This window comes from Oncorhynchus kisutch, linkage group LG21 (genome assembly GCF_002021735.2).
Source record: "Oncorhynchus kisutch isolate 150728-3 linkage group LG21, Okis_V2, whole genome shotgun sequence".
NCBI lineage: Eukaryota > Metazoa > Chordata > Actinopteri > Salmoniformes > Salmonidae > Oncorhynchus > Oncorhynchus kisutch.
The window spans coordinates 41,669,668-41,695,765 of NC_034194.2; the positions used below are offsets into that span (position 1 = coordinate 41,669,668).

A 26,098-nucleotide genomic window follows, 5' to 3' on the forward strand; every position below is an offset into this window, starting at 1 on the left:
TAAAAACAGGAAGCTGATGTGGATATAGCCATTTCCTTAATAACAGGAAGCTGTAGTGGATATAGCCATTTCCTTAATAACAGGAAGCTGTAGTGGATATAGCCATTTCTTTAAAAACAGGAAGCTGATGTGGATATAGCCATTTCCTTAATAACAGGAATCTAGAGCCCACAATAATAATGAAGCAGCTAAATGTAGTAAATAAATACATTAATCGTTTAAAAGTTTACATTTGTCACAACCAAAGCTAATAGTGAGCGCAATGGAACCAGTGCCGTTGTGATTAGTTTACGGTTTTTATATTTAGTTCTTAGGTCGTTAAATCACGTCGGTCGCCCATGTATCTAGGGTCGGTCATCGTCCTGCATCTAGGTCGGTCGTCGTCCTGTACCTAGGTCGTCCTGTACCTAGGCCGTCCTGTACCTAGGCCGTCCCGTACCTAGGCCGTCCCATACCTAGGCCGTCCCATACCTAGGCCGTCCCGTACCTAGGCCGTCCCGTACCTAGGCCGTCCTGTACCTAGGCCGTCCTGTACCTAGGCCGTCCTGTACCTAGGTAGTCATTTTAAAAAAGTTGGAAAGCTAAAAAAAAAAGTGACTGGCCTTTTTATGTGCTACTTTTTTCTCCTTCAACATGTTGGCACTTGCAAAAACACTTTGGAATAGAGCCTCAGATACGACTCCATATATTTTACATTTACAATTTAGTCATTTAGCAGACTCTCCTATCCAGAGCCACTACAGTAGTGAGTCATTTAACGGACTCTTACCCAGAGCCACTACAGTAGTAAGTCATTTAACAGACTCTCCTATCCAGAGCCACTACAGTAGTGAGTCATTTAACGGACTCTCTTACCCAGAGCCACTACAGTAGTAAGTAATTTAACAGACTCTCTTATCCAGAGGTAATAGAGTAGTGAGTCATTTAGCAGACTCTCTCATCCAGAGACACTGCAGTAGTGAGTACATACATTTTCATACTGGTCCCCTGTGGGAATCGAACCCACAACCCTGGCGTTGGAAGCACCATGCTCTACCAACTGAGACACATGAGCTTTTTGTTGTTAGGAACAAGGTAACCTCGCCCCTTGGCTAACCCACAATACAGACAGAGGGAGACGACTGGTGGACGAGGTTAGAGACTCTGGGATTGTTGTCCGTCAGAGAACCTTTCGGCATGCCATGGTCATTTTGTCAGCACTAAATGGGCTGGGCAAATAACTGATTTTGAATTTCTAAAAATATTTGAATCATTAATAAAGTAGCATTTATGAAGCGGTATCAGAGGCTCGTTCAAAACAGTAGACAGCTAATGGAGGAGACTGGATACGAGGTTACCTTGTTCCTGAAAGTAGACCGTTAATTGAGACCTTCCAGCAGGGTTGCGGTAAATACTATTTCAATTCCAGCCAATTCAGATAGAACACTGACAATTCCAATTCTTCAATTCCAGCCAATTCAGGTAGAACACTGACAATTCCAATTCTTCAATTCCAGCCAATTCAGGAAGAACACTGACAATTCCAATTCTTCAATTCCAGCCAATTCAGGAAGAACACTGACAATTCCAATTCTTCAATTCAGGTAGAACACTGACAATTCCAATTCCAGCCAATTCAGGAAGAACACTGACAATTCCAATTCTTCAATTTAGGTAGAACACTGACAATTCCAATTCCAGCCAATTCAGGAAGAACACTGACAATTACAATTTGCCAATGCTTTTCATTGAGGAAAATTTGGAATTTGGTTTACTTTCTGAATTGAAATGGAATTGACCCAAAACTCTGTAACATCATATTTCCTAATGTCCAATCCCACTCAACTTCTGAGTGAGATTTGTTTCCTGGTGTACTGTAGCTTCTCTCTGTGCTTCAGTAAACATGATCCTAACATCATTTTCTTACCATTTCTAATAAATGGATCTATCATCTAATGAATTGTGTTAATAATTATAATAGTTCTGTAAGGACCTTCCCTGGGTGTTTGAGGTGGGATTCTGGTAGCAGTAGAGATAACATACTCAAGAGATTGATTCAATTATAAAGTTTGTGGTCTGATGTCTTGGTTGAATCTTCACGATGCACAATTCAGTCATCATCTACGGTTTTAATGAAAAGTTCTTAGGTCCCCCCCCCCGCACATAGCTTGTTTCAGCCGAATATCAGGCAGCAGGAGCGTTCAGCTCTCAACTGATTGTCGCATGGAGCAGCTCACAGAACAATGACATCGGTAGCCAGTAGGGTAGGAAAGATGTTTTAGCTTATGATATCTACAAGTAAATGTAAAGTAAATTCTAAATTAAGGTAACAACGGGTTTGCAAACCTGTTATTGAAAACGTTTGGTTTGATGTCTTGGTAGATTTTTTTTTGGGGGGGGGCAGGGGGGCAAAATTTGAGGATACCCACTTATCCAGGCACTACAAGACCACTTGCTTATTGTTCATGTCGTCTTCGGCGTGCTTATTAATGCACAAGCAACTCTTTCCCCACTCCCCTTAATTTTTTAAATATTAAGTCATACAAAAGCGTTACATTGTGTGAAGTTTAAAATGCATTCTGTTATTACTAAATGTTTAATGTGATATATATATAAAAAAAGATGTATATTTTACACCAAAAACAACATTTGATTAATACATAGTTTGTGGAAGTGGAAGACGTAATCTTTGCGAGATGGAGGGAATCGAATTTCATTGGTCCTCAACTCACGCGGCTCAAGTCATTTCATTCAGGGTAAGTGGAGTTAGCCTGCCCAGGAGCTGGTTAGTTCTGAAAGATTCGTCGCCATAGAAATTTGGCTTAATAAAAAAATAAAAAAGGTGACGCACTTTTGTATGACCGGTTATAAGGAGTTGGCCAAAGATACCTCGCTAACTTCTCAAACCTGCTTCGTAGGACACCCTTCTGATGTGGTTTAACCATTGTTGTGGACTTAGAATATGTAAATGTTGTCGATAGAAGAAAAAAAAGTGATTTTGGGAGTAAAAACCCGAAAAGAGCCAAAGGAAGAAAAAAAAATTCCCCCACACAGGTCACCATTCCTTCACCGGGCGAGCCGTTTGGGAAATATTTGGAAAATATTTTTTTATACCTACTTCCTTAGGTACCGCTAGAAAAAAAAGATATATATTTTTGTTGCTAAATACATGAGAAAAAGACAATATATATGGTGCTGTTTGTAGAAATTACAAATTCATATTGTAATCACGACTGTGGAAGTATCAAGTAATATCTGTTAATTACATTGAAAATCACCACAATAACTACCCATAGAGATAGGATCCTAACTGTAAAATGTTACGCTGGTACTTACCATCTAGTAAGGAACTAACACCACGGCAACACAAGTAGAGTTTGATTACAGAAGAAATCCAGAACTAATTTAGGCTTACATAGTTAACAATATTTAAAAAAAATATTATAGAATATTTCATATTACGTACGTATACCATCCTAAAAAGCATCCACATTACCAAGGCAAAATGAATGCTCTCTCTATTTATCTATATGTAATCTTTTTTATTTTATTTTTTTCTCCCCAATTTCGTGGTATCCAATTGTTTAGTAGCTACTATCTTGTCTCATCGCTACAACTCCCGTACGGGCTCGGGAGAGACGAAGGTTGAAAGTCATGCGTCCTCCGATACACAACCCAACCAAGCCGCACTGCTTCGTAACACAGCGCGCATCCAACCCGGAAGCCAGCCGCACCAATGTGTCGGAGGAAACACCGTGCCCCTGACAACCTTGGTTAGCGCCCAATGCGCCCGGCCCGCCACAGGAGTCGCTGGTGCGTGATGAGACAAGGATATCCCGGCCAAACCCTCCCTAACCCGGACGACGCTAGGCCAATTGTGCGTCGCCCCACCGACCTCCCGGTCGCGGCCGGTTACGACAGAGCCTGGGCACGAACCCAGAGTCTCTGGTGGCAGAGCTGGCGCTGCAGTACAGCGTCCTTAACCACTGCGCCACCCGGGAGGCGTAATCTTAAAAAAAGAAAATAATAATATATATATTTTTTAAAATATATATATATATATATATGTGGGAAATCCCACTTAATCCTTGTGTTGTATTGAACATATAGGACAGTGAAAGGACAACAGGAAAGGCCCGAGTCAGAAGGATTGTGTGTTGGATTCTCTGAACAAAACCACTAAACCACTAGAGACCCACACACTACTTCCTCGAGGTCAACTAACCACTAGACCCAACACACTACTTCCTCAATTTTGATCACGTTGCCAAATCTCACGATCTTCCTCATTCTGGTACGCTTGTATTTTATATCCCCTGTATAGGAAGTTTGACTTGGGTTTATAACTTGATAAAGTTCTCATTAATATTATGAGATATTTTGGATCAATTTGATTAATCTCAGCACAACGGAGGACAATTGCGACCAAAAACAAGACCAAATAAAAAACATCAGGTCAAATGCAGCCGTTACAAAAACAAATCTCAATATCAAATCACTTCTGGGTAGCAATTTAGTACTTTACTGTGATTGTTTTCAATTCAAATTTGAAAAAAATATTTAAAAAAAATAAGACATATAGCTTCTTAGCAAAGAGCAATTTCTCTAGCAAGAATTAGGCTAAGACTGTCGGAGGGATCTGAGTGGGGAGGAAAACAAGCTATAATTTACAGCTCTCGTAATATATATATATAAAAACACAGGAAAATTACATTTTTGACTGCACTGGGACTTGAAGTAAAAAAAATATATATACTGCTGTAGCTGCAATACTGGCCCAAGGGCTTTTGTCAGCAAGTCACTCACTGTACCTGCAAGCAACCTAGCATTTCTTCTCACTGCCATGACACCATATGAAAATGTACCGATGTGTTTCTGGTGGAGGGCTCTCCAACCCTGTTCCTGGAGACCTACCGTCCTAGCGCACCTGGCATACGGGGCGGCAGGGTAGCCAAGTGGTTAGAGCGTTGGACTAGTAACCGGAAGGTTGCGAGTTCAAACCCCCGAGCTGACAAGGTACAAATCTGCCGTCCCACTGTTCCTAGGCCGTCATTGAAAATAAGAATTTGTTCTTAACTGACTTGCCTGGTTAAATAAAGGTAAGATAAAAAATACCAGATTCTAATAGTTAGCTGGTTGATAAAGATGTGAAAACCTACAGGAGGGTAGGCTCTCCAGGAGCAGGGTTGGGAGAGTCCTGCTCTAGTGGATATGAGGGATCAGTAGATCTCTTTAAGGACAATAACAGATTAAGGCTTGCTGACTGGGTCCTACCTTAATAACAGATAAAGACTAGCTGACTGGGTCCTACCTTAATAACAGATAAAGACTAGCTGACTGGATCCTACCTTAATAACAGATATAAAGGCTAGCTGACTGGGTCCTACCTTAACAACAGATAAAGACTAGCTGACTGGATCCTACCTTAATAACAGATAAAGACTAGCTGACTGGGTCCGACCTTAATAACAGACAAAGGCTAGCTGACTGGGTCCTACCTTAACAACAGACAAAGGCTAGCTGACTGGGTCCTACCTTAACAACAGACAAAGGCTAGCTGACTGGGTCCTACCTTAATAACAGATATAAAGGCTAGCTGACTGGGTCCTACCTTAATAACAGACATAAAGGTAGGCTGACTGGGTCCTACCTTAATACCTTAATAACAGACAAAGGCTAGCTGACTGGGTCCTACCTTAATAACAGATATAAAGGCTAGCTGACTGGGTCCTACCTTAATAACAGACAAAGGCTAGCTGACTGGGTCCTACCTTAATAACAGATATAAAGGCTAGCTGACTGGGTCCTACCTTAATAACAGATATAAAGGCTAGCTGACTGGGTCCTACCTTAATAACAGACAAAGGCTAGCTGACTGGGTCCTACCTTAATATCTTCCTCCTCTTCCTCCTTCTTGGGCTCCTTCAGCGGCTCGTCATCAGGATTTAAGTCTTCCATCTCAACCTTTAAAAAAAAACAGCCAATAGGCAAATATCCCAGCCAATAGGCAAATATCCCAGCCAATAGGCAAATTTCCCAGCCAAAAGGCAAATATCCCAGCCAATAGGCACATATCCCAGCCAATAGGCAAACATCCCAGCCAATAGGCAAACATCCCAGCCAATAGGCAAACATCCCAGCCAATAGGCAAACATCCCAGCCAATAGGCAAACATCCCAGCCAATAGGCAAACATCCCCACTAATAGGCAAATATCCCAGCCAACATGCAAATATCCCAGCCATAAGGCAAATATCCCAGCCAAAGGCAAATATCCCAGCCAATAGGCAAATATCCCAGCCAACAGGCAAATATCCCAGCCAATAGGCAAATATCCCAGCCAAAAGGCAAATATCCCAGCCAAAAGGCAAATATCCCAGCCAAAAGGCAAATATCCCAGCCAATAGGCAAATATCCCAGCCAATAGGCAAATATCCCAGCCAATAGGCAAATATCCCAGCCAATAGGCAAATATCCCAGCCAATAGGCAAATATCCCAGCCAATAGGCAAATATCCCAGCCAATAGGCAAATATCCCAGCCAATAGGCAAATATCCCAGCCAATAGGCAAATATCCCAGCCAATAGGCAAATATCCCAGCCAATAGGCAAATATCCCAACCAATAGGCAAATATCCCAGCCAACAGGCAAATATCCCAGCCAAAAGGCAGACATCCCAGCCAACAGGCAAATATCCCAGCCAATAGGCAAATATCCCAGCCAATAGGCAAATATCCCAGCCAATAGGCAAATATCCCAGCCAATAGGCAAATATCCCAGCCAACAGGCAAATATCCCAGCCAAAAGGCAAATATCCCAGCCAACAGGCAAATATCCCAGCCAACAGGCAAATATCCCAGCCAAAAGGCAAACATCCCAGCCAACAGGCAAATATCCCAGCCAATAGGCAAACATCCCAACCAATAGGCAAATATCCCAGCCAACAGGCAAATATCCCAGCCAAAAGGCAAATATCCCAGCCAAAAGGCAAATATCCCAGCCAATAGGCAAATATCCCAGCCAAAAGGCAAATATCCCAGCCAATAGGCAAATATCCCAGCCAAAAGGCAAATATCCCAGCCAATAGGCAAATATCCCAGCCAAAAGGCAAATATCCCAGCCAATAGGCAAATATCCCAGCCAAAAGGCAAATATCCCAGCCAATAGGCAAATATCCCAGCCAAAAGGCAAATATCCCAGCCAATAGGCAAATATCCCAGCCAATAGACAAATATCCCAGCCAATAGACAAATATCCCAGCCAATAGGCAAATATCCCAGCCAATAGGCAAATATCCCAGCCAATAGGCAAATATCCCAGCCAATAGGCAAATATCCCAGCCAATAGGCAAATATCCCAGCCAATAGGCAAATATCCCAGCCAATAGGCAAATATCCCAGCCAAAAGGCAAATATCCCAGCCAATAGGCAAATATCCCAGCCAATAGGCAAATATCCTAGCCAATAGGCAAATATCCCAGCCAATAGGCAAATATCCCAGCCAATAGGCAAATATCCCAGCCAATAGGCAAATATCCCAGCCAATAGGCAAATATCCCAGCCAAAAGGCAAATATCCCAGCCAATAGGCAAATATCCCAGCCAATAGGCAAATATCCTAGCCAATAGGCAAATATCCCAGCCAATAGGCACATATCCCAGCCAATAGGCAAATATCCCAACCAATAGGCAAATATCCCAGGCAATAGGCAAATATCCCAGGCAAAAGGCAAATATCCCAGCCAATAGGCAAATATCCCAGCCAATAGGCAAATATCCCAGCCAATAGGCAAATATCCCAGCCAATAGGCAAATATCCCAGCCAATAGGCAAATATCCCAGCCAATAGGCAAATTTCCCAGCCAAAAGGCAAATATCCCAGCCAATAGGCACATATCCCAGCCAATAGGCAAACATCCCAGCCAATAGGCAAACATCCCCACTAATAGGCAAATATCCCAGCCAACATGCAAATATCCCAGCCATAAGGCAAATATCCCAGCCAAAAGGCAAATATCCAAGCCAAAAGGAAAATATCCCAGCCAAAAGGCAAACATCCCAGCCAACAGGCAAATATCCCAGCCAATAGGCAAACATCCCAGCCAATAGGCAAATATCCCAGCCAATAGGCAAATATCCCAGCCAAAAGGCAAATATCCCAGCCAATAGGCAAATATCCCAGCCAAAAGGCAAATATCCCAGCCAATAGGCAAATATCCCAGCCAAAAGGCAAATATCCCAGCCAATAGGCAAATATCCCAGCCAAAAGGCAAATATCCCAGCCAATAGACAAATATCCCAGCCAATAGGCAAATATCCCAGCCAATAGGCAAATATCCCAGCCAATAGGCAAATATCCCAGCCAATAGGCAAATATCCCAGCCAATAGGCAAATATCCCAGCCAATCACAACACTGACAGGTAAGAAATACCGTGAAACACTACATTTCACCACTACTGCCGATATTCAAACAAATCCTATGTGTAGCACCTTTAACGCCCCCAAAGGGTATAAAAACCAAGATGTAAACATATTGTGACATGTTCCCGTGCTACATACCTCCTCAATAGCAGCGTCCTGAAGCAGGGAACGGACATCTAGCCGCACCATGTGACGTGGAGACGACTCCCAGTTACTGGACATCTAGACGGACAGAAAACAGAAATATAAAACAGAACGGGAATTTAAAATATTTAATATATTGCCATTAATTACTCAAAAAAAAGAATACTATACAGACAATCTATGTATGGTCTATCACTGTCGTTATCAATGCCTTGATAAATATGACTCCTGAATCCACTAAAATGTATAAGAGCTCTGCGGTTGTTGACTCGATGACACTACCTTTTGAATATCTTTCATCTTCCGTCCGTGGGCATTTCTTTTAGCACAAGTCTGATTGTCTGCCGTGATTTCAGCCAAGTATACCTGGTATAAAAATACAGTTTACACGTTTCCACGTAATATAGGTCACATCAGGAAACGTATACGTTGTAATTCAGTTCGAATCTCCACACTCTAGTACACAACTTCGAATTAAGTCATTCATTGGGCATGAATTCTAAAATGGTAAGCTAGTATGGACTAAGGAACGGTAGTATCGTTGTCTATCTGCATTTTTTTTTTAAATTTTATATTTCAAGATACGAAAACGTCAACTCACCTCGAAGCCTTTAGTCTTGGCAGCACTCCAGAACTGATCAAAGTATTTAACCCTGTCATTGATAGCGTCGATGATGATGAAGGGGAAGAAGCCGTCGTCTAGGGTCTTCCTGAATGTTTTTAGCATGCTGTTCCTGTACGTGTCTTCCATCTCCGCTTCGTACTCGTATTCCAGACACTGACAAAAAATTTAAAAAATAAACCATTTATGAATTGATATTAAAATACAAAAATAAACCATTTGTTCAAATATTTAATTATAAACTGGGTGGTTCGAGCCCTGAATGCTGATTGGCTGAAAGCCGTGGTATATCAGACCGTATAAAAACGGACAAAACAGTTATTTTTACTTCTCTATTTACATTGCTAACCAGTTTATAACAGTAATAAGACACCCCGGGGGTTTGTGATTTACGCCCAATATACCACGGCTAAGGGCAGTGTCCAGGCACTCCGCGTTGCGCATAAGAACCGGCCCTTAGCCGTGGTATATTGGCCCATTTACCACACCCCCTTCGGTGAGTTATTGCTTAATGAAAACAACATAGCATAAATGGGGCCCATTTGCTTCATGTATTACAATAGCTCCGGTGAGACACCATATTACACATGGGTAAGTTTTCTTAAGGCCAACAGTCATCTCCTACAGAGAGAGAGTATTTCACTAAACTGCTCTCGTGTAGAAAGCCTTATGCTCCACATATATCAGGAACACACACACACAGAGGACTGGCCACCCCACATAGCCTGGTTCCTCTCTAGGTTTCTTCCTAGGTTTTGGCCTTTCTAGGGAGTTTTTCCTAGCCACCGTGCTTCTACACCTGCATTGCTTGCTGTTTGGGGTTTTAGGCTGGGTTTCTGTACAGCACTTTGAGATATCAGCTGATGTACGAAGGGCTATATAAATAAATTGGATTGGATTTGATTTGACACACACAGGTGCAAGCCAGTCAGAGAGCAAGCAGAAGGACACACCTTGAGTTTGACTCGTTTCCCTGTTTCTGGGTCCTTCTCCACCTTCTCCACCTCCGTCATGAAGTAGTCGTCTAACCCCAGCACTCTGGGTGGAGCCCCTCCACACTCCACCTCCTTGTCCTTAACCCACACAACAACATTTCACATTTTAGTCAGTTAGCAGACGCTCTTATCCAGAAACACTTACAGTTATAGTGTACTCATCTTTTTTTTTATTTAAAAAAAGGTAGCTAGATGAGACAACCACCTTTCAGTCACAGTAAGCAAAACTTCCTGAATAAAGCCGCTAGCAGAAAAGTCAGAGCTAGTAACGACAAGGTATTTCAGGGAGAGAAGGCAGCGCTCCAGACGTTTCAGGGAAGACGACGACTACGAGTGGTGCAGGTTAGAAATGGATAGCAGCGTGCGTTTAAGACGAGTGGCGCAGGTATTTAGGTTAACCTGATCCACCATCCTGACCGTCGCTCTCGAGATCAGGATGGTGGAACGAGGCTAGGTAGTTGACCGTTGTGAAAGAACTCTGGGATATAATATATCATAGATTATTATAATCGGGAAAACAGGAAACACGTGACAGGAGAGAACAACTCTGGGATATAATATATCATAGATTATTATAATCGGGAAAACAGGAAACACGTGACAGGAGAGAACATTTCATCCCAGACAAGTTATTATTACCACAACAGAACAGCCACGTTGGAAGATACAAGAAGTACTGTATTTAGGTTCCACTCACCCGTATCAGCTTGGCCACATGGCTTTTCCCACTTCCTGGTAGGCCTCTCATTATGATGACGATCTGAGAAACATCAGAGGTTATGGAACTCACTCATACACGAGACATGCATCTGGGGATATGAGATATGTCTACTCTTGTTGTACTTGTATTGGCCTACAAGGTTGAGGATGTTATTATCCTTGCAACGCATTTCTTAAATGTCCACGTGAGGGATAAATAAAGTAGTATTGAAGTGAATGAGGAAGTACTGTATTTAAAAGTTGTATTGAAGTGAATGAGGAAGTACTGTATTTAAAAGTTGTATTGAAGTGAATGAGGAAGTACTGTATTTAAAAGTTGTATCGAAGTGAATGAGGAAGTACTGTATTTAAAAGTTGTATCGAAGTGAATGAGGAAGTAAGTGAATGAAGAGTAAGATGATTGAGCGAGAAGTCATTTATTTGCACCCTTTCTGGACGAGTGTCTCGGCCTGGCAGTTTGAGAAGGTCCTCCACATTCTTGGTCTCCGGTTTCTTCTCCATCCTGGAAGGAGGAGCAGTCGGTGGGGGGGGAGGAGGGTGGGACGACGTGGGGCCTCCTCCTCCTCTCTCCTCTGGGTAACTCCTCCGTTCACCTAGACCACAAGACAGGACAGTCAGTGCAAAGAAAAAAAAGAGAAACCTGTCGCAATTTTACTTTAAAACCAAGAGGCATGGAAAGACAAGCAAACTGAAAATTAGTAGGACAATGGAAGTTGCCTTCACAAACACTATTTTGATTGTTAAAACCAACGCGTTTTTCGGCATGTACAATACCAGTCAAATGTTTTAGAACGCCAACTCATTCAAGGCTTTTTCTTTATTTGTACTATTCTCTACATTGTAGAATAATAGTGAAGACATTAAAACTATTAAATAACACATATGGAATCATGTAGTAACCAAAAAAAGTGTAAAATAAATTAAAATATATTTTATATTTGAGATTCTTCAAATAGCCACCCTTTGCACACTGTTGGCATTCTCTCAACCAGCTTCATGAGGTAGTCACCTGGAATGCATTTCAATTAACAGGTGTGCCTTCTTAAAGGTTGATTTGTGGAATTTCTTTACTTCTTAATGTGTTTGAACCAATCAGTTGTGTTGTGACATGGTAGGGGTGGTATTCAGAATATAGCCCTATTTGATAAAAGACCAAGACCATATTATGGTAAGAACAGCTCAAATAAGCAAAGAGAAACGACAGTCCATCAACTGCTGTGTCTTTGTGAGACGTGCTGTGGGTGATCTCGGCATGTGTATTTTCCACCGTGAAGCATGGAGGAGGAGGTGTGATGGTGAGGTGGTACTTTGCTGGTGACACTGTCAGTGATTTATTTATAATTAAAGGCACACTTAACCAGCATGGCTGCCACAGCATTCTGTAGCGATACATCATTCCATCTGGTCTGCCCTTTGTTGGACTATCATTCGGCAGCGTAGCCTAGTGGTTAGAGCATTGGGCCAGTAACCGGAAGGTTGCGAGTTCAAACCCCCGAGCTGACAAGGTACAAATCTGTCGTTCTGCCCCTAAACAGGCAGTTAACCCACTGTTCCCAGGCCGTCATTGAAAATAAGAATGTGTTCTTAACTGACTTGCCTGGTTAAATAAAGGTACAATTAAAAGAAAAAAAGAAAAAAAAATCAACAGGACAATGATCCAAAACACACCTCCAGCCTGTGTAAGAGCTATTTGAGAGTGATGGAGTGCTGCATCAGATGACCTGGCCTCCACAATCACCCAACCTCAACCCAATTGAGGTGGTTTGGATGAGTTGGTCCGCAGAGTGAAGGAATTGCTGTAAACAAGTGCTCAGCATATGTGGGAACTCCATCAAGACTGTTGCAAAAGTATTCCAGGTGAAGCTGGTTGAGAGAATGCCAAGAGTGTGCAAAGATGTCAGCAAGGCAATGTTTCGCAGGTACTATTTACTGAAGCTGCCAGTTGAGGACTTGTGGGGCGTCTGTTTCTCAAACTAGACACTAATGTACTTGTCCTCTTGCTCTTTCTACTCTGGTTCGAGCCAGTTTGTGCTGTTCTGTGAAGGGAGTAGTACACAACGTTGTACCAGATCTTCAGTTTCTTGGCAATTTCTCACATGGAATAGCCTTCATTTCTCAGAACAAGAATAGACTGACGTGTTTCAGAAGAAAGTGCTTTGGTTTCTGACCATTTTGAGCCTGTAATCGATCCCACAAATGCTGATGCTCCAGATACTAAACTAGTCTAAAGAAGGACAGTTTTATTGCCTCTTTAAATCAGGACAACAGTTTTCAGCTGTGCTAACATAATTGCAAAAGGGTTTTCTAATGATCAGTTATCCTTTTAAAATGATAAACTTGGATTAGCTAACACAACGTGCCATTGGAACATAGGAGTGATGGTTGCTGATAATGGGCCTCTGTACGCCTATGTAGATATTCCATTAAAAAATGTATCCGTTTCCAGCTACAATAGTCATTTACAACATTAACAATATCCACACTATATTTCTGATCAATCTGATTATATTTTAATGGACAAAACATGCGCTTTTCTTTCAAAAACAAGGACATTTATAAGTCACCCCAAACTTTTGAAAGGGAGTGTATGTTTGTTAGATACTGCAGTACATAGCATGTCTTACCATATGTTTATTAGAGACCGCAGTACATAGCATGTCTTAGCATATGTTTGTTAGAGACCGCAGTACATAGCATGTCTTAGCATATGTTTGTTAGAGACCACAGTACATAGCATGTCTTAGCATATGTTTGTTAGAGACCACAGTACATAGCATGTCTTACCATATGTTTGTTAGAGACCGCAGTACATAGCATGTCTTACCATATGTTTGTTAGAGACCGCAGTACATAGCATGTCTTACCATATGCTGAAGCACCATGGTTGTAGCGCTCCGGCCCGCGCTCGTCACCATGGTCGTAGCGCTCAGGCCCACGTTCAGGCCCGCGCTCAAACGGAGGTCTGTCATAACCCCCAGGTCTTCCATAAGTATCCTCTCTGTCTCTACTGGTCCGGCTGCCCTCCCTCTCCCTCATATCTCTGTCCCTGTAGCCCGGGCGAGGAGGTGGGGGACCGGGGCGAGGATGGCCTGAGGGTTGTCTGGAGAGATAAGAGAGACACACGATGAAAATCCCCCAGAACACTGCAGATCTGGACCGGTAGTTACAAAAAATAGTTTTTTAAAAAGTAAATCGGGCTGCTGATCTTGGATCAGTTTCCCCTTTTAGATCATGATGAATATGATAATATAGGACCTGATCCTAGATCAGCACTCTTAACTCTTAGATGCTTTGTGAACACGCAGGCCCCGGAGCAGGCAGCATTCACAAGGCCACAACAACCAGCCGGACTAGTCACAGTGTGATATAATACCAGTTGGACTAGTCACAGTGTGATATAATACCAGCTGGACTAGTCACAGTGTGATATAATACCAGCTGGACTAGTCACAGTGACACAGTGTGATATAATACCAGCTGGACTAGTCACAGTGTGATATAATACCAGTTGGACAAGTCACAGTGTGATATAATACCAGCTGGACTAGTCACAGTGTGATATAATACCAGCTGGACTAGTCACAGTGTGATATAATACCAGCTGGACTAGTCACAGTGTGATATAATACCAGCTGGACTAGTCACAGTGACACAGTGTGATATAATACCAGCTGGACTAGTCACAGTGTGATATAATACCAGTTGGACAAGTCACAGTGTGATATAATACCAGCTGGACTAGTCACAGTGTGATATAATACCAGCTGGACTAGTCACAGTGTGATATAATACCAGTTGGACTAGTCACAGTAACACAGTGGGACTAGTCCAGCTGGTATTATATCACACTGTGTTACTGTGACTAGTCCAACTGGTATTATATCACACTGTGACTAGTCCAACTGGTATTATATCACACTGTGACTAGTCCAGCTGGTAAAATATCACACTGTGTTACTGTGACTAGTCCAGTAACACAGTGTGATATAATACCAGCTGGACTAGTCACAGTGTGGTATAATACCAGCTGGACTAGTCACAGTGTGGTATAATACCAGCTGGACTAGTCACAGTGTGATATAATACCAGCTGGACTAGTCACAGTGAGATATAATACCAGCTGGACTAGTCACAGTGTGATATAATACCAGCTGGACTAGTCACAGTGTGATATAATACCAGCTGGACTAGTCACAGTGTGATATAATACCAGCTGGACTAGTCAGAGTGTGATATAATACCAGCTGGACTAGTCACAGTGTGATATAATACCAGTTGGACTAGTCACAGTAACACAGTGTGATATAATACCAGCTGGACTAGTCACAGTGTGATATAATACCAGCTGGACTAGTCACAGTGTGATATAATACCAGCTGGACTAGTCACAGTGTGGTATAATACCAGCTGGACTAGTCACAGTAACACAGTGTGATATAATACCAGCTGGACTAGTCACAGTAACACAGTGTGATATAATACCAGCTGGACTAGTCACAGTGTGATTTAATACCAGTTGGACTAGTCACAGTGTGATATAATACCAGTTGGACTAGTCACAGTAACACAGTGTGATATAATACCAGCTGGACTAGTCACAGTGTGGTATAATACCAGCTGGACTAGTCACAGTGACAGTGTGGTATAATACCAGCTGGACTAACAGTGTGATATAATACCAGCTGGACTAGTCACAGTAACACAGTGTGATATAATACCAGCTGGACTAGTCACAGTGTGATATAATACCAGCTGGACTAGTCACAGTGTGATATAATACCAGCTGGACTAGTCACAGTGTGATATAATACCAGCTGGACTAGTCACAGTGTGATATAATACCAGCTGGACTAGTCACAGTGTGATATAATACCAGCTGGACTAGTCACAGTGTGATATAATACCAGCTGGACTAGTCACAGTGTGATATAATACCAGCTGGACTAGTCACAGTGTGATATAATACCAGTTGGACTAGTCACAGTAACACAGTGTGATATAATACCAGCTGGACTAGTCACAGTGTGGTATAATACCAGCTGGACTAGTCACAGTGTGGTATAATACCAGCTGGACTAGTCACAGTGAGATATAATACCAGCTGGACAAGTCACAGTGTGGTATAATACCAGCTGGACTAGTCACAGTGTGGTATAATACCAGCTGGACTAGTCACAGTGTGATATAATACCAGCTGGACTAGTCACAGTGTGATATAATACCAGTTGGACTAGTCACAGTAACACAGTGTGATATAATACCAGCTGGACTAGTCACAGTGTGGTATAATACCAGCTGGACTAGTCACAGTGACAGTGTGGTATAATACCAGCTGGACTAACAGTGTGATATAATACCAGCTGGACTAGTCACAGTAACACAGTGTGATATAATACCAGCTGGACTAGTCACAGTGTGATATAATACCAGCTGGACTAGTCACAGTGTGATATAATACCAGCTGGACTAGTCACAGTGTGATATAATACCAGCTGGACTAGTCACAGTGTGATATAATACCAGCTGGACTAGTCACAGTGTGATATAATACCAGCTGGACTAGTCACAGTGTGATATAATACCAGCTGGACTAGTCACAGTGTGATATAATACCAGCTGGACTAGTCACAGTGTGATATAATACCAGCTGGACTAGTCACAGTGTGATATAATACCAGTTGGACTAGTCACAGTAACACAGTGTGATATAATACCAGCTGGACTAGTCACAGTGTGGTATAATACCAGCTGGACTAACAGTGTGATATAATACCAGCTGGACTAGTCACAGTAACACAGTGTGATATAATACCAGCTGGACTAGTCACAGTGTGATATAATACCAGCTGGACTAGTCACAGTGTGATATAATACCAGCTGGACTAGTCACAGTGTGATATAATACCAGCTGGACTAGTCACAGTGTGATATAATACCAGCTGGACTAGTCACAGTGTGATATAATACCAGCTGGACTAGTCACAGTGTGATATAATACCAGTTGGACTAGTCACAGTAACACAGTGTGATATAATACCAGCTGGACTAGTCACAGTGTGGTATAATACCAGCTGGACTAGTCACAGTGAGATATAATACCAGCTGGACAAGTCACAGTGTGGTATAATACCAGCTGGACTAGTCACAGTGTGGTATAATACCAGCTGGACTAGTCACAGTGTGATATAATACCAGCTGGACTAGTCACAGTGTGATATAATACCAGCTGGACTAGTCACAGTGAGATATAATACCAGCTGGACTAGTCACAGTGTGATATAATACCAGCTGGACTAGTCACAGTGTGATATAATACCAGTTGGACTAGTCACAGTGTGATATAATACCAGTTGGACTAGTCACAGTAACACAGTGTGATATAATACCAGCTGGACTAGTCACAGTGTGATATAATACCAGCTGGACTAGTCACAGTGTGATATAATACCAGCTGGACTAGTCACAGTGTGATATAATACCAGCTGGACTAGTCACAGTGTGATATAATACCAGCTGGACTAGTCACAGTAACACAGTGTGATATAATACCAGCTGGACTAGTCACAGTGTGATATAATACCAGCTGGACTAGTCACAGTGTGGTATAATACCAGCTGGACTAGTCACAGTGTGGTATAATACCAGCTGGACTAGTCACAGTGACAGTGTGATATAATACCAGCTGGACTAGTCACAGTAACACAGTGTGATATAATACCAGCTGGACTAGTCACAGTGTGATATAATACCAGCTGGACTAGTCACAGTGTGAGATAATACCAGCTGGACTAGTCACAGTGTGATATAATACCAGTTGGACTAGTCACAGTAACACAGTGTGATATAATACCAGCTGGACTAGTCACAGTGTGATATAATACCAGCTGGACTAGTCACAGTGACAGTGTGGTATAATACCAGCTGGACTAGTCACAGTGTGATATAATACCAGCTGGACTAGTTACAGTGTGATATAATACCAGTTGGACTAGTCACAGTGTGATATAATACCAGCTGGACTAGTCACAGCAACACAGTGTGGTATAATACCAGCTGGACTAACAGTGTGATATAATACCAGCTGGACTAGTCACAGTGAGATATAATACCAGCTGGACTAGTCACAGTGTGATATAATACCAGCTGGACTAGTCACAGTGTGATATAATACCAGCTGGACTAGTCACAGTGTGATATAATACCAGCTGGACTAGTCAGAGTGTGATATAATACCAGCTGGACTAGTCACAGTGTGATATAATACCAGTTGGACTAGTCACAGTAACACAGTGTGATATAATACCAGCTGGACTAGTCACAGTGTGATATAATACCAGCTGGACTAGTCACAGTGTGATATAATACCAGCTGGACTAGTCACAGTGTGGTATAATACCAGCTGGACTAGTCACAGTAACACAGTGTGATATAATACCAGCTGGACTAGTCACAGTAACACAGTGTGATATAATACCAGCTGGACTAGTCACAGTGTGATTTAATACCAGTTGGACTAGTCACAGTGTGATATAATACCAGTTGGACTAGTCACAGTAACACAGTGTGATATAATACCAGCTGGACTAGTCACAGTGTGGTATAATACCAGCTGGACTAGTCACAGTGACAGTGTGGTATAATACCAGCTGGACTAACAGTGTGATATAATACCAGCTGGACTAGTCACAGTAACACAGTGTGATATAATACCAGCTGGACTAGTCACAGTGTGATATAATACCAGCTGGACTAGTCACAGTGTGATATAATACCAGCTGGACTAGTCACAGTGTGATATAATACCAGCTGGACTAGTCACAGTGTGATATAATACCAGCTGGACTAGTCACAGTGTGATATAATACCAGCTGGACTAGTCACAGTGTGATATAATACCAGCTGGACTAGTCACAGTGTGATATAATACCAGCTGGACTAGTCACAGTGTGATATAATACCAGTTGGACTAGTCACAGTAACACAGTGTGATATAATACCAGCTGGACTAGTCACAGTGTGGTATAATACCAGCTGGACTAGTCACAGTGTGGTATAATACCAGCTGGACTAGTCACAGTGAGATATAATACCAGCTGGACAAGTCACAGTGTGGTATAATACCAGCTGGACTAGTCACAGTGTGGTATAATACCAGCTGGACTAGTCACAGTGTGATATAATACCAGCTGGACTAGTCACAGTGTGATATAATACCAGTTGGACTAGTCACAGTAACACAGTGTGATATAATACCAGCTGGACTAGTCACAGTGTGGTATAATACCAGCTGGACTAGTCACAGTGACAGTGTGGTATAATACCAGCTGGACTAACAGTGTGATATAATACCAGCTGGACTAGTCACAGTAACACAGTGTGATATAATACCAGCTGGACTAGTCACAGTGTGATATAATACCAGCTGGACTAGTCACAGTGTGATATAATACCAGCTGGACTAGTCACAGTGTGATATAATACCAGCTGGACTAGTCACAGTGTGATATAATACCAGCTGGACTAGTCACAGTGTGATATAATACCAGCTGGACTAGTCACAGTGTGATATAATACCAGCTGGACTAGTCACAGTGTGATATAATACCAGCTGGACTAGTCACAGTGTGATATAATACCAGCTGGACTAGTCACAGTGTGATATAATACCAGTTGGACTAGTCACAGTAACACAGTGTGATATAATACCAGCTGGACTAGTCACAGTGTGGTATAATACCAGCTGGACTAACAGTGTGATATAATACCAGCTGGACTAGTCACAGTAACACAGTGTGATATAATACCAGCTGGACTAGTCACAGTGTGATATAATACCAGCTGGACTAGTCACAGTGTGATATAATACCAGCTGGACTAGTCACAGTGTGATATAATACCAGCTGGACTAGTCACAGTGTGATATAATACCAGCTGGACTAGTCACAGTGTGATATAATACCAGCTGGACTAGTCACAGTGTGATATAATACCAGCTGGACTAGTCACAGTGTGATATAATACCAGCTGGACTAGTCACAGTGTGATATAATACCAGCTGGACTAGTCACAGTGTGATATAATACCAGTTGGACTAGTCACAGTAACACAGTGTGATATAATACCAGCTGGACTAGTCACAGTGTGGTATAATACCAGCTGGACTAGTCACAGTGAGATATAATACCAGCTGGACAAGTCACAGTGTGGTATAATACCAGCTGGACTAGTCACAGTGTGGTATAATACCAGCTGGACTAGTCACAGTGTGATATAATACCAGCTGGACTAGTCACAGTGTGATATAATACCAGCTGGACTAGTCACAGTGAGATATAATACCAGCTGGACTAGTCACAGTGTGATATAATACCAGCTGGACTAGTCACAGTGTGATATAATACCAGTTGGACTAGTCACAGTGTGATATAATACCAGTTGGACTAGTCACAGTAACACAGTGTGATATAATACCAGCTGGACTAGTCACAGTGTGATATAATACCAGCTGGACTAGTCACAGTGTGATATAATACCAGCTGGACTAGTCACAGTGTGATATAATACCAGCTGGACTAGTCACAGTGTGATATAATACCAGCTGGACTAGTCACAGTAACACAGTGTGATATAATACCAGCTGGACTAGTCACAGTGTGATATAATACCAGCTGGACTAGTCACAGTGTGGTATAATACCAGCTGGACTAGTCACAGTGTGGTATAATACCAGCTGGACTAGTCACAGTGACAGTGTGATATAATACCAGCTGGACTAGTCACAGTAACACAGTGTGATATAATACCAGCTGGACTAGTCACAGTGTGATATAATACCAGCTGGACTAGTCACAGTGTGAGATAATACCAGCTGGACTAGTCACAGTGTGATATAATACCAGTTGGACTAGTCACAGTAACACAGTGTGATATAATACCAGCTGGACTAGTCACAGTGTGATATAATACCAGCTGGACTAGTCACAGTGACAGTGTGGTATAATACCAGCTGGACTAGTCACAGTGTGATATAATACCAGCTGGACTAGTTACAGTGTGATATAATACCAGTTGGACTAGTCACAGTGTGATATAATACCAGCTGGACTAGTCACAGCAACACAGTGTGGTATAATACCAGCTGGACTAACAGTGTGATATAATACCAGCTGGACTAGTCACAGTGTGGTATAATACCAGCTGGACTAGTCACAGTGTGGTATAATACCAGCTGGACTAGTCACAGTGACAGTGTGGTATAATACCAGCTGGACTAACAGTGTGGTATAATACCAGCTGGACTAACAGTGTGATATAATACCAGCTGGACTAGTCACAGTGTGGTATAATACCAGCTGGACTAGTCACAGTGTGATATAATACCAGCTGGACTAGTCACAGTGTGATATAATACCAGCTGGACTAGTCACAGTAACACAGTGTGGTATAATACCAGCTGGACTAGTCACAGTGACAGTGTGGTATAATACCAGCTGGACTAGTCACAGTGACAGTGTGGTATAATACCAGCTGGACTAGTCACAGTGACAGTGTGGTATAATACCAGCTGGACTAGTCACAGTGACAGTGTGATATAATACCAGCTGGACTAGTCACAGTGTGGTATAATACCAGCTGGACTAGTCACAGTGTGATATAATACCAGCTGGACTAGTCACAGTGTGATATAATACCAGCTGGACTAGTCACAGTAACACAGTGTGGTATAATACCAGCTGGACTAGTCACAGTGACAGTGTGGTATAATACCAGCTGGACTAGTCACAGTGACAGTGTGGTATAATACCAGCTGGACTAGTCACAGTGACAGTGTGGTATAATACCAGCTGGACTAGTCACAGTGACAGTGTGGTATAATACCAGCTGGACTAGTCACAGTGACAGTGTGGTATAATACCAGCTGGACTAGTCACAGTGACAGTGTGGTATAATACCAGCTGGACTAGTCACAGTGACAGTGTGGTATAATACCAGCTGGACTAGTCACAGTGACAGTGTGGTATAATACCAGCTGGACTAGTCACAGTGACAGTGTGGTATAATACCAGCTGGACTAGTCACAGTGACAGTGTGGTATAATACCAGCTGGACTAGTCACAGTGACAGTGTGATATAATACCAGCTGGACTAGTCACAGTGACAGTGTGATATAATACCAGCTGGACTAGTCACAGTGACAGTGTGATATAATACCAGCTGGACTAGTCACAGTGTGATATAATACCAGCTGGACTAGTCACAGTGTGATATAATACCAGCTGGACTAGTCACAGTGTGATATAATACCAGTTGGACTAGTCACAGTAACACAGTGTGGTATAATACCAGCTGGACTAGTCACAGTGTGGTATAATACCAGCTGGACTAGTCACAGTGAGATATAATACCAGCTGGACTAGTCACAGTGAGATATAATACCAGCTGGACTAGTCACAGTGTGGTATAATACCAGCTGGACTAGTCACAGTGTGGTATAATACCAGCTGGACTAGTCACAGTGTGATATAATACCAGCTGGACTAGTCACAGTGAGATATAATACCAGCTGGACTAGTCACAGTGTGATATAATACCAGCTGGACTAGTCACAGTGTGATATAATACCAGCTGGACTAGTCACAGTGTGATATAATACCAGCTGGACTAGTCACAGTGTGATATAATACCAGTTGGACTAGTCACAGTGTGATATAATACCAGCTGGACTAGTCACAGTGTGATATAATACCAGCTGGACTAGTTACAGTGTGATATAATACCAGCTGGACTAGTCACAGTGTGATATAATACCAGTTGGACTAGTCACAGTGTGATATAATACCAGCTGGACTAGTCACAGTGTGATATAATACCAGCTGGACTAGTCACAGTGTGATATAATACCAGCTGGACTAGTCACAGTGTGATATAATACCAGCTGGACTAGTCACAGTAACACAGTGTGATATAATACCAGCTGGACTAGTCACAGTGTGATATAATACCAGCTGGACTAGTCACAGTGTGATATAATACCAGCTGGACTAGTCACAGTGTGGTATAATACCAGCTGGACTAGTCACAGTGACAGTGTGGTATAATACCAGCTGGACTAACAGTGTGATATAATACCAGCTGGACTAGTCACAGTAACACAGTGTGATATAATACCAGCTGGACTAGTCACAGTGTGATATAATACCAGCTGGACTAGTCACAGTGTGAGATAATACCAGCTGGACTAGTCACAGTGTGAGATAATACCAGCTGGACTAGTCACAGTGTGATATAATACCAGTTGGACTAGTCACAGTAACACAGTGTGATATAATACCAGCTGGACTAGTCACAGTGTGATATAATACCAGCTGGACTAGTCACAGTGACAGTGTGGTATAATACCAGCTGGACTAGTCACAGTGTGATATAATACCAGCTGGACTAGTCACAGCAAAACAGTGTGGTATAATACCAGCTGGACTAGTCACAGTGACAGTGTGGTATAATACCAGCTGGACTAGTCACAGTGTGATATAATACCAGCTGGACTAGTCACAGCAACACAGTGTGGTATAATACCAGCTGGACTAACAGTGTGATATAATACCAGCTGGACTAGTCACAGTGTGGTATAATACCAGCTGGACTAGTCACAGTGACAGTGTGGTATAATACCAGCTGGACTAACAGTGTGATATAATACCAGCTGGACTAGTCACAGTGTGGTATAATACCAGCTGGACTAGTCACAGTGTGATATAATACCAGCTGGACTAGTCACAGTGTGATATAATACCAGCTGGACTAGTCACAGTAACACAGTGTGGTATAATACCAGCTGGACTAGTCACAGTGTGGTATAATAGCAGCTGGACTAGTCACAGTGACACAGTGTGGTATAATACCAGCTGGACTAGTCACAGTGACAGTGTGGTATAATACCAGCTGGACTAGTCACAGTAACACAGTGTGGTATAATACCAGCTGGACTAGTCACAGTGTGGTATAATAGCAGCTGGACTAGTCACAGTGACACAGTGTGGTATAATACCAGCTGGACTAGTCACAGTGACAGTGTGGTATAATACCAGCTGGACTAGTCACAGTGACAGTGTGGTATAATACCAGCTGGACTAGTCACAGTGACAGTGTGGTATAATACCAGCTGGACTAGTCACAGTGACAGTGTAGTATAATACCAGCTGGACTAGTCACAGTGACAGTGTGGTATAATACCAGCTGGACTAGTCACAGTGACAGTGTGGTATAATACCAGCTGGACTAGTCACAGTGACAGTGTGGTATAATACCAGCTGGACTAGTCACAGTGACAGTGTGATATAATACCAGCTGGACTAGTCACAGTGACAGTGTGGTATAATACCAGCTGGACTAGTCACAGTGACAGTGTGATATAATACCAGCTGGACTAGTCACAGTGACAGTGTGATATAATACCAGCTGGACTAGTCACAGTAACACAGTGTGATATAATACCAGCTGGACTAGTCACAGTGTGATATAATACCAGCTGGACTAGTCACAGTGTGATATAATACCAGCTGGACTAGTCACAGTGACAGTGTGATATAATACCAGTTGGACTAGTCACAGTGACAGTGTGATATAATACCAGCTGGACTAGTCACAGTGACAGTGTGATATAATACCAGCTGGACTAGTCACAGTGACAGTGTGATATAATACCAGCTGGACTAGTCACAGTGACAGTGTGATATAATACCAGCTGGACTAGTCACAGTGACAGTGTGGTATAATACCAGCTGGACTAGTCACAGTGACAGTGTGGTATAATACCAGCTGGACTAGTCACAGTGACAGTGTGATATAATACCAGCTGGACTAGTCACAGTGACAGTGTGATATAATACCAGCTGGACTAGTCACAGTGACAGTGTGGTATAATACCTGTCATCAACATCCATGGAGTGTTTGCTGGAAGCAGCAAGAACAGAACACAGAAACAAAACATTACGGATGTCCTGCCTCTTGGTAGTTCTACATAGCACTGTCACACAGTTCTGTAAAACCGCTGAGGTAAAAAAGTGCCTTAGAAATATATTTGATCGATAAGACTCATTGCATTAACAAGAACAGAAGACAAATTCATTAGTGGAGCCTGTAGTTATGTCACACACACACACACACACACGCACACGCACACGCACACGCACACGCAGTAGCATTCACTGTGGGCGTCGTTAAACCCATAACAATATCATGTATTTCATCTAGTTTAATCTCCACTAAATGTAACCAGGTATACCTGTCATCTCGAGGCGGATAGCGCTCCCTCTCGTATCGTTCTCTTTCAAAGTCCATGGGAGCCTTTTCTCTGTACATCTCCCTCTCCCTGCTGTACTCCCTGCGCTCCATGTAGGGGCTCACCGGTCGCCTGTCGTAGTACAGGTCTCTGTGGTAGGGGTCTCTCAGGGGGCCCAATAGTTCTATAGGGGGAAAGGAGGTTATCGTTATAATCGATGCCATTTAAGCAGGCACCTTTACCCAAAGCGACGTACAGAATTAGCTGCTACCTGCAAAACCAATGTTAGTAACTTTCAAAACAATCACCATGCAAAAATAAACAGTCACCTTTTTCATAGCTCCTCTCCCTGTCGGGTAAGGGATCAGGCCTCAACACAATCCTCTCACCGTAAGAGATCCGCTCCACAGTGGCAGCACCCAGGTCTGGATAGCAACATGGAAATGTGGGGGTCAATGTCTTGGAGAGGGAAAACACACACACACAGCCTACAAGTACCTGGAGCGGCAGGTAGCCCAGTGGTTAGAGCATTGGACTAGTAACTGAAAGGTTGCAAGATCGAATCCCCGAGATGACAATCTGTAAAAATCTGTCTTTCTGCCCTCGAACAAGGTAGTTAACCCACTGTTCCCTAGGCCTCATTGAAAATAAGAATTTGTTCTTAACTTATATGCCTAGTTAAATTGTTAGATTACTTGTTAGATATTACTGTATTGTCGGAACTAGAAGCACAAGCATTTCACTACACTCGCATTATCTGCTAACCATGTGTATGTGACCATGTCGTATAACATTAACATCTGCTCACCATGTGTATGTGACAAATACAATTTGATTTGTATAATAGAAAAATAAACAAGGAAGTGTTTCTGAAGCAGAATAACCACTTTCAGGTCTATAGGTTTTAAAGATGGAGATAACACAGTGTGGCTTGTGTC

The 26,098-nt window shown here is 42.5% G+C and overlaps 1 protein-coding gene across 1 annotated transcript in view; it reads right to left on the minus strand.

Annotated features, from left to right (window-relative positions):
- The window catches only part of LOC109882957 (YLP motif-containing protein 1), a 54,692-nt gene that overhangs the window by 13,366 nt on the left and 15,228 nt on the right, over nucleotides 1–26,098 (minus strand). The window contains exons 9-19 of the mRNA XM_031800522.1: nucleotides 25,490–25,585; nucleotides 25,164–25,344; nucleotides 24,806–24,832; nucleotides 13,744–13,979; nucleotides 11,306–11,472; nucleotides 10,857–10,919; nucleotides 10,118–10,237; nucleotides 9,144–9,320; nucleotides 8,825–8,908; nucleotides 8,537–8,620; nucleotides 5,866–5,943 (exon numbers count right to left, since the gene is read on the minus strand). Of these exons, the coding sequence (XP_031656382.1) occupies nucleotides 5,866–5,943; nucleotides 8,537–8,620; nucleotides 8,825–8,908; nucleotides 9,144–9,320; nucleotides 10,118–10,237; nucleotides 10,857–10,919; nucleotides 11,306–11,472; nucleotides 13,744–13,979; nucleotides 24,806–24,832; nucleotides 25,164–25,344; nucleotides 25,490–25,585 (1,313 nt within the window). The remainder of the gene's footprint in view (nucleotides 1–5,865; nucleotides 5,944–8,536; nucleotides 8,621–8,824; nucleotides 8,909–9,143; nucleotides 9,321–10,117; nucleotides 10,238–10,856; nucleotides 10,920–11,305; nucleotides 11,473–13,743; nucleotides 13,980–24,805; nucleotides 24,833–25,163; nucleotides 25,345–25,489; nucleotides 25,586–26,098) is intronic.